This window comes from Electrophorus electricus, chromosome 1, assembly GCF_041902795.1.
Source record: "Electrophorus electricus isolate QZ-2024a chromosome 1, ASM4190279v1, whole genome shotgun sequence".
Classification (NCBI taxonomy): Eukaryota; Metazoa; Chordata; class Actinopteri; order Gymnotiformes; family Gymnotidae; genus Electrophorus; species Electrophorus electricus.
The window spans coordinates 44527006-44537005 of record NC_137497.1 but is presented as its reverse complement, the minus strand read 5'-3'; the positions used below and the strand labels follow the sequence as shown (position 1 = coordinate 44537005).

The window sequence follows — 10000 nt, the reverse complement described above, 5'->3', positions numbered from 1 at the left end:
ATGTATGTGCATGTGTGCATATCTGCATATGTATGTGCATGTGTGCATATTTGCCTATGTATGTACATGTGTGCATGCATGCATATGTGTACAAGCAGCAAAATATCAGTGTTTGTCTAGTCATACATACACTTTTCTGGGTGTCTCGTTAAGAGGATGAACCCTGATACGAAAGTGAGGTTATCTGAGATATATGGGATTTGTGATACCTGAAGAATATTAATTGATTAATTCATTTATTTATTATTTCTGTTTATGACAAAAACAAAAGATAAGTGGTTGAATATTTGCCCAGGACCTGTAGCTGATGACCCTGACAACGTGTGTGAGAGAAGGGTGTGTGTGGAGACAACGCAGGTGTGTGATGTGTATAGAGATAAGGAATGTGACAATACCCTGCACTCTGCACTTCATCTGATAATTTCTGACTTCTTGTGCTCAGTACCATGGCTAATATCTGGAGTGTCACAGGGAATTGAGTGTGTTCAGCTGTGTGTGTCTGCAAGCTCTCCGTCTGGCCGACTGCTTCATATATCGACAGTTTGGTTATGTCGCCTTCTTCTGGCTGTCGCCTTGTGGTTTTGGTTTTCGAACTGTTTGTTACTTGCTGGATGACATCCCTTCACACACACACACAAACACACACACACACACACACACACACACACACACACACACACACACACACACCTGCTGTCTCTACGTATCATTCATTTACACATTCCCCAAACGTCTCATTCACTATTTCCCCCTCAGTGCGGAAACAAGCTCCCTTGGGGTTTTGGCAGATTTTTTTTAACTTTCATGGAATGTGACCAGATGACAAAATGCTCAGAACAAATGAGGTGTTAAGTGACATAAACAGCAGTGTGTGCTAAAGACCGAGAGCCTGCAGTGAGAGGCATGTTTGCCTTACAGACCCAGGCGACGCGTGATTGGCTCAGAAGGGCCTCGCGAACTCAGAAGCCTGAGCACACAGAATCACAATACAGCCAATGGAGGGGGTTATAAATGTACTATCAATTTTAATATACTTTATTTTGTACCCTTTTTTCCCCCAATGACCGTTCAATTACCTGCATTGATACATTAATTACTAGTAATTCATCAATCCCTTGGAAATAAAACATATTTGTAACCCTTTAAAAAAAAAACAAATTTAAATTAAAACTGGTATGATATTGTTTAAAATTCCAATTAACAAGAACTCCATGGATTTAAACAGATGTGTTGGAGCACTGAGTATGTAGAGCAGAGGTGCTTCCCAGCACTCATCTTACCCAGTCAGGTGACAGGAAACGTGGGCTTTTATCTCATCTTACCCAATCATGGGTTTTTATCTCGTCTTATTCAATCAGGTGACAGGAAATGTGGGCTTTTATAATGCAATCTAGGCAGCCACCATTGTAAAGCCATCCTTTAATCATTTAACGTTTATCACATATAGTGTCTGGAGAAACCGTTGACAAATCTGAGAATGTATAAAGCATCTTGAGCTTACCCAATCAGGTCACAAGAAGCATGGGCTTTTATCTCATCTTTGTAACATTGGCGCGGCGGAGCAGGACGCACAGACTCCCTTGACGTAGGGAAACATTTAATGACATAAAACATGAACGACAACGGCGGCACTCACACATGGGGAAAATGGTGAACATGAACATACAAACAGTTTAAACACTAACAGAGGCAGTGACGTTTAACATTTAACAGGGACATAAGCAATAATAATGACAATTGTAAACGACATCGACACTAACAACGACCAGCAATAAGGAACGCACTGACGGGGTTTAAATAGACAGACAAGCACTCTACGTTAAATCCCGTGTAGGTGCGTGCCATCACCGAGGGCGTGGCTACATACAAGGCCGTACCACGTGACTTGTGGGGGGGGAGCGTTCCTGCGGCTCTATACCAGTGAGCATGACCCTATACCAGTAAGTACGGCTCTATACCAGTGAGCATGACCCTATACCAGTAAGTACGGCTCTATACCAGTGAGCATGACCCTATACCAGTAAGTACGGCTCTATACCAGTGAGCATGACCCTATACCAGTAAGTACGGCTCTATACCAGTGAGCATGACCCTATACCAGTAAGTACGGCTCTATACCAGTGAGCATGACCCTATACCAGTAAGTACGGCTCTATACCAGTGAGCATGACCCTATACCAGTAAGTACGGCTCTATACCAGTGAGCATGACCCTATACCAGTAAGTATGGCTCTATAGCAGTGCTGCATCTGTTTTACTGGTATCTATCAAAGAGGTCACAAAACTGGTCACGTCACTGATAACATCATATGTAATATCATTAGTAATATGATTGGTAACATTATTGATAACATCGTTTATAATATTGGTAATATCATTAGTAATATGATTGGTAACATTATTGATAACATTGTATTTGTCAAGAAATGCTGCAAGGCACGTGGTTTGGCCAGCCACATGCAGTAGGAGGGTCATGTTCGTAGCCACACCTGCACACACCTGTATTGTGTTAGTCTTTGTGTATTTAAACTCTTGTCGTTGTGTGCAGTGTTGTCGGTTATTGTTGGCATAATGTGTGACCGTTAAATGTTTTTTCTTGCCGTTGTTAAATGTAACCATGTTGCGTTCATTGTTTGTAACACACGTGAGTGCCGTCGTCTTTATGTTTCAATTAAATGTTCGTCCATGTCGAGTGTGTGCGTCCTGCCCCTCGCCCTGCGGCACTCGGGCCACCACACGTTACAGTATTATTGGTAATATCACTGCTAATATCATTAGTAATATGATTGATAACGTCATTGATAACATCATTTGTAATATTGGTAATATCCCTGGTAATATCATTAGTAATAGGCAGGCGGCAGTGTGGATGGTAGAAACAGATACATGTGAGATGATCGGAAATCATATAGTATTACCCTTCCACAGGGATTAATTTTGCTCTCAACATTGCAGCTTAAAACACTCTTGGCCAAAGCCAGTTATAGATCTATTAGGTTAGAATTGACCCCACCCTCCTGAGTACACGGCTAAGCTCCTCTCTGTGCTGCTCAAAGCTTTCAATGCCAGTACTCACTCACTCCACAGTGCACAGGCATCATTGTGCAGGCACTGATAGGAGCTGTGGGTGTGGTACTAATGGCAGCCGTTTTTGGGTTGGTGGTGTGCCTGCAGGTGTGGGACTCTGAGCTGGAGAGGATGGCGGAGGAGTGGGCAGAGACGTGCATGTGGGAGCATGGCCCAGCGAGCCTGCTGCCACACATCGGCCAGAACCTGGGGGTTCACTGGGGGAGGTGTGTCGTGCACACGCACAAACACGCGCATACATGCACACGCACAAACACATATACATGCACACGCACAAACACGCATGCATGCACACGCACAAATACACATACATGCACACGCACAAACACACATACATGCACATGCACACGCACAAACGCGCACGCACACGCACAAACACACATACATGCACACGCACAAACACACACACATGCACATGCACAAACACACATACATTGTGTACATATATATACACACAACCATATACATTGTACATTGTGTATATAAACATAATATACATATATTGTACATACATTGTTAATATATTTTTGTACATATATAGAATATATATTTCTCTATGCACCCGTTTTCTTTTTCCTTAGTTTGGACAGAGCACTCTCAACCATTTCACTGCGAGTTATACTGTGTATATATGTGACAAATAAACCAAACTTGAACATACATGCACACGCACAAACACACACGCATGCACATGCACACGCACAAACACCCATGCATGCACACGAACAAACACAAATACATGCACACGCACAAACACACATACATGCACACACACACACAAACACACACATGCACACATGTACATGCACATACAATATATATTTATATTATCCTACCAGCAACAGTTTTGTTAGTCTGATATACATCTATACATGAAAACCCAGTGGCAACTGAAGGTTTATTCACACTGGGTTATATCAAAAGTACAATAAATAAAAGTAGCAAAAATCAAGATAAAAAAGTAAATGTTTTTTTTACCCCAAAAATGTAAAATCCTGTGGAAGAAAGTAGGAAAAATTAAACAGCACTTTTATTGGTAAAAAAACAAACTCAAGCCCTGACTGTGTGAGTGCAATAACCTTCACTTCTCACTAAAAATGTGCATCTGACAAAATATATGAGATTCTCTTCTGTAATAAAGGCACCTCAACGCATTTTAAGTCATGCTGCATTCTCCGCATTTGCATAAAGTGCATAAGACTATTTCCAAATGCAAGTTACAGTGGGTTACATGAAAGGCAACTGTCACTACAAATATCTTAATCATTGTATTCTCAAAAAATAATATAAATTATATCACTACAACCCAGAAAAATTTGTCATTAGTCATCAACTCAGATACTCAGAGGGGCAAAATAGTGAAAAAAGATTCTTGTGTTCTCCAAATTAATTTGTCCAGTCATTACTGTATTTTTAATCCTCTTCCATTTCTGCACAGCACTTTAATGCAGTGCTTAACTGCAGTGACTTGTATGTGTGGTTCTTTATGGGCTGTGTGTGTATAAGCAGTCCTGTTCCCTGACCGCTCCAATATTGCAGGTATCGTCCTCCGACGTCTCACGTGCAGGCATGGTACGATGAAGTGCGAGATTACTCCTTCCCCTACCCACAGGAGTGCCGCCCGCACTGCCCGTTCAAATGCACAGGTGCACAGGTGTGCACCCACTACACTCAGGTGCGCCACATCACACTGCTGAATATAAGAAGCTTACGGAATTCTGTAGAATAGAAGGCGATTCCTTGAGTTCCTTCTCCCGCTCTCACATGGATGCGTGAATGACATCCGCCTCCTTTGTGCTCTGCAGCTTGTGTGGGCCACCAGCAGTCGAGTCGGCTGTGCCATCCATGTGTGCTATGATATGAAAGTGGGGGAACAGATCTGGGGCAAGGCAGTTTACCTGGTCTGCAATTACTCGCCAAAGTAAGTGCTGTCATCTTTTTTCTACGGTTTGTTCCTCACCACGGTCAGTGTGCCATGCTGAGAGGCGTGTAACACAAGCGCTGCCCGTTCTGTGTGACTGGCCCAGAGGGAACTGGTGGGGCTCCGCACCATACAAACCCGGGGCGTCCTGTTCCGCCTGCCCACCCAGCTACGGGGGAGTCTGCAAAAACAGCCTCTGCTACAGAGGTGCAGTACCACAACCCGAACTGCACGTCACTGCATTCATGACACCACTTCCTGCCTGTCACTGCATTCACGACATCACTTCCTGCCTGTCACTGCATTCACGACACCACTTCCTGGACGTCACTGCATTCACGACATCACTTCCTGCCTGTCACTGCATTCACAACATCACTTCCTGCACGTCACTGCATTCATGACACCACTTCCTGCCTGTCACTGCATTCATGACACCACTTCCTGCACATCACCTAGAAGTGTACAAGAAACATGTCTGGGTTCAAATTTATACATTTGTCTATTTGTAAACTATGTATAATTATATATACAGTACTATATTTAACCTGTATATACATAACAATGTATATACTATATATAATATAAACTCTATAAAATATAAAAGAAAAATGTACAAACAACGGTAAATAAAAGTGTGTGCAGTATGAGATAAGTATAGATAAGGCCCAGTACTGAAGTACTAAGTACATATATACAGTATGTACAGAGAATTAAGTAGCAATATAAATACGAATGTTTATATTATGTGTAAACATAAATATCACAGCACATCCTGCTCTTCACTGCATTTTACATTTACTTTAATTAAGAAAACATATAATCAATTCAGCAAATGTACTTTATTGTGCAGGTCTGTAAATCGCCAAAATTAGGACTGAGTATGAGAAGGTAGTCTGAACACTTCCATGGTTTCTACATGCCCTGTTCACAGATAAGTGGACAGGTAGAGCTCATGTGGAGACTGACGAGAACAACTCCATAGAACCAGAGGCCCCTAACAGCCCGGGGCCACACACACGGGTCCCTGCCCCAACCAGACGGCCCCGCCCAGACCCGAGCACACACGCGGTCGTGAGCACAGAGCAGATGTGTACGTTCTCCTTCTGTAATGTCTGTTTATTTGGTGTAGTGTTTCAGCTTGACAGGGGACCACCCTGCTCAGAAATCCTCAGCATTCTTGGAAAGTCATTTTCTTTCAGCCGAAACGTGTGGGTGCCAAAGCCCCCCTGTCTTGCCCCCCTCTCAGAGAACGAGGTATGTAGAGAGAATTGCGGTATATCTGAATGAAAACACGTCACAGTTCACCGAACATTTCCCTGACGATTGGATCTGTTAAGTCTTTGGAATTTCTCCGTGGCCAAGTTGTTCTTTGCTACAGGAAGTGGGGTTTTATGGTGATCTGCTTGCTCTGTGTTTACTTGGGGGGGGGTGTCAAAGGTCGGCAGATTTAAAATTTTTAAATGACTTCCTTTTGTGTAAGAGAGCTGGGTGCTGTGCACTACCCCCGTCATGGGAAGGTCATCGTTAGCTCTCCAGGCATGGAGAGGAGAGCACCCTGTGTTGACTAGGAGACAACTCTCTGAAAACTCTCTGAGGAACTGCCCTATAATCACTCTCCCCTGGACTTTCACAGCCCAGCTCGTGACATGTGACACAAAACTTCGAGACCAGTGTAAAGGTACTCCTTGTAATAGGTAAGGTATAACGTGAAAAGCAAATCACAAAAAAATATTTCACACAATTCAAGCAGATATTGTAAGGAATTCCCTTAGGAACAGGCGAGAGGCAGAAGGCATGTACAGGGAGGCAGTTTATTAAAAGAGGGAAACAATCACGGAGGGCAAAATCAACAGAGGCGAAGGGAAAACCGAGGCGAGGTAACACATGAGCGAGGCAAATGACGAGGCAAGGGAGACGACAATAATAGCAGGCGTAATACTGACACGACGGACACACCAGACATACCAAAATAACCGACGAACTAGAAGACAAAACACAGGGTACAAATAACAAAGACAATCAGGCACAGAACAGACTCAGGTGAACATGGGAAGAGGGAGAACCAAAACACGGACTGGAATTACGGAACAGATGAGGGGTGGAGAAAACGAAACTAAGGAGTGGAACCAGGAAGAGCAGGAACACAGACGACAGGGAAACCATGACAATCAGGGATGTCAGGAGGGTGGTCACTCCTGACAGATATAAAAACATGCTTGGGTATTGGTGGGTTCATGGTCAACACCTGCGAGGCATGTTGTGTCCAGAATGCTGCTGGACAGCTAGAAGAGTTTGTTCTGTCTGCAGGTATGAGTGTCCTGCTGGGTGTGTAGACAGCACTGCCAAAGTGGTGGGGACGGTACACTATGACATGGTGAGCACGGCAGCGTTTCACGCTAAGGTCCATCAAGGTGAAAACCCGTCTCACTGAGAACATCCTTCTCTCGTCCAGCAATCCAGCATCTGCAGGGTGGGTCTCCATTCTGGGGTGATCGACAACGGTGGAGGCTGGCTAGACATCACCAGACAGGGCAGAAAGGATTTCTTCATCAAATCACAGAAACATGGAGTTCAGTCCATAGGGTAGGCAACTCAGAAAACTGCTTTTTCAGGCCAGGTCTTTAATCCAGCTTGTAACACGAAGAATGTGCCATTCACAGAAAGTTCCAGAGTGCCAATGCCTTCACAGTATCCAAATTGATTGGTAGGTTAGATTTAAATCATTCTGATCAAATCATTACTGGGTCTTTGTTTCCCCACTAATTTGTCTCCGTTTGTGTCATTTTGCAGTCAAGGTCGCCACATGTGAGAGCGCGGCAGCCGTGTTATGTCCATACCAAGCACCTGGCAGACACTGTCCCAGGTGACGCTCACAACACAGGCGTCCCTTCACTTATGGAGGGAGCCCTTGCAAAACGTAGAACCACAAATGTTTGGAGCAGAAGGCAAAATAGACCAAAAAAATTATGAAAAGATTAACCTAATAAAGATGACAATAATAAAATTGTGTATATCTGTATAACCAAATACCGCCAGCTGTAAGTGAAAAGACATTTACACATTAATATTGTCTTTGTCTCCTCCTAGAATTTACTGTCCCCCAAACTGCCTGCGAGAACATTCGTGGACATCCAGAGTCATTGGCACCAGAACATATTTAGACGTAAGCACTCGTCTGTCTCCTCTAAATGCGTTAGAAGCCAAAACATATTAAAACCCCACCCAAGTAACACATATCCATAACATCAGCGAATGTTTACATTATCTCATTATATTCATATTGTATCATAAAGCCAGTCCGGTTTGTAACTTGCTCAGAGATCCAGTGTTTGTGGAGCGGCCGTCCACGCTGGGGTGATCAGAAACGAACTGGGCGGCTACGTTGATGTGATGCCCACTAGCAGCAGAAACCAGTACATCTCCTCCTACCAGAATGGCATGTTGTCTGAGAGGTATGCTGATACCTCTCTCCTCCACCCTGCTACTCCAGCTGCATCAGCAGGGCGAGGCATGGACGTGGTGTAAGAGGCTACGGGGACAGCTTGTCCTCCTGTGTGCTAGCCTGGTGGTGGCACACACGTCAATAAGACGTGAGCAGAAGCTGCAAATTCAGTGCAGGTAGCTGTGGAGTCCACGACAGCAGAAGAAGCTGTGGAGCTGTGCAGATGCAGCCTACACTATAAAACCTGCACTGCTGCAAAATGTCGTGTAGAGCCTCCATCCTTTCCTCAGTGAGGCCATTGTTACAAGCAACGCATTGCTGAGGCTTCATTCATCTTGTTTTATTTTTCTTTCTCTCTCCCTCCCTCTCTCCCTCTACCTCTCCTTCTCTCTCTCTCTCTCTCTCTCTCTCTCTCTCTCTCTCTCTCTCTCTCTCTCTCTCTCTCTCTCTCTCTCAGCTTGCAGAACCCTCCGGGGGCGATGGCGTTCCGTGTGTTCGCTGTGATCTGATCACATGCTGATGTCACCCTCATTTGGCAGTGTGTGACGTTTTCTTCCTCCTTGTTGGCTAATCTATAACTGTAGAAATGGACAGAGATCGTAAAGTGTTTACTCAGCTAAGTACGTCTAAAGCACAGCAGGCGGTCAGGCTGAAATGTTTGCTCCATTATTCTTGTGCTATTTTCATTAGTGGATGGTTCTGGCATGGTATATGTTATACACACCTAGTGAAAGATCCATCTGTACAGCTCATGGGATCAGCATTCTAAAGTTACCTTGTTTTAGAATTATGACATTCTGCTTAACACACCTGTCGCTCACACCTGTTGTGATATGGATGGAGAGGCTGCTGTACTATAATCCTCACATGAGGACATACGAACAGCTGTCATAACCCAGCAGGACATCATATGAACATCTGTCATAATCCAGCACAACATCATATGAACAGCTGTCATAATCTACCACAACATCAGATGAACATATATCATAATCCAGCACAAGAACATATGAACAGCTGCCATAATCCAGTGCAAGAACATGTGAACAGATGTCATAATCCAGCACAAGAACATATGAACAACTGTTGTAATCCAGCACAAGGACATATGAACAACTGTCGTAATCCAGTGCAAGAACATGTGAACAGATGTCATAATCCAGCACAAGAACATATGAACATCTGTTGTAATCCAGCACAAGAACATATGAACAGCTGTTGTAATCCAGCACAAGAACATATGAACAGTTGTCGTATCCCAGTTGTCGTAACCCATATGAGATCATATGATCAGCTGTCATAATGCACCATGAATTGGTACACAGATTCTCACTGTTTACAGGCTTGTATCTATAAAACTAGACTGCAAGACATCAGCACTGCTAGTTTTCACCGTGTTGTATGGAGTTTTGAACGTGTTGTATGGAATTTTGAACGTGTTGTATGGAGTTTTGAACGTGTTGTGTGGAGTTTTGAACGTGTTGTATGGAGTTTTGGTGCATTTCAATGCTAATTTGTTCTCTGGTCACCTCCAGTGTTAGAAAAGG

At 43.8% G+C, this 10000-nt stretch overlaps 1 protein-coding gene across 2 annotated transcripts in view; it reads left to right on the top strand.

Moving 5' to 3' along the window:
- The window catches only part of crispld1a (cysteine-rich secretory protein LCCL domain containing 1a), a 15707-nt gene that overhangs the window by 4853 nt on the left and 854 nt on the right, over positions 1–10000 (top strand). For both annotated transcript variants that reach the window (XM_035526418.2, XM_081721735.1), the window contains exons 3-15: positions 3175–3293; positions 4627–4762; positions 4893–5008; positions 5115–5215; positions 5943–6101; positions 6645–6705; positions 7319–7385; positions 7464–7594; positions 7672–7715; positions 7802–7874; positions 8099–8174; positions 8330–8463; positions 8911–10000. The exon at positions 8911–10000 is cut by the window's right edge and continues 854 nt beyond it. In XM_035526418.2, the coding sequence (XP_035382311.2) occupies positions 3175–3293; positions 4627–4762; positions 4893–5008; positions 5115–5215; positions 5943–6101; positions 6645–6705; positions 7319–7385; positions 7464–7594; positions 7672–7715; positions 7802–7874; positions 8099–8174; positions 8330–8463; positions 8911–8962 (1269 nt within the window). In that variant the 3' untranslated portion in view covers positions 8963–10000. The remainder of the gene's footprint in view (positions 1–3174; positions 3294–4626; positions 4763–4892; positions 5009–5114; positions 5216–5942; positions 6102–6644; positions 6706–7318; positions 7386–7463; positions 7595–7671; positions 7716–7801; positions 7875–8098; positions 8175–8329; positions 8464–8910) is intronic.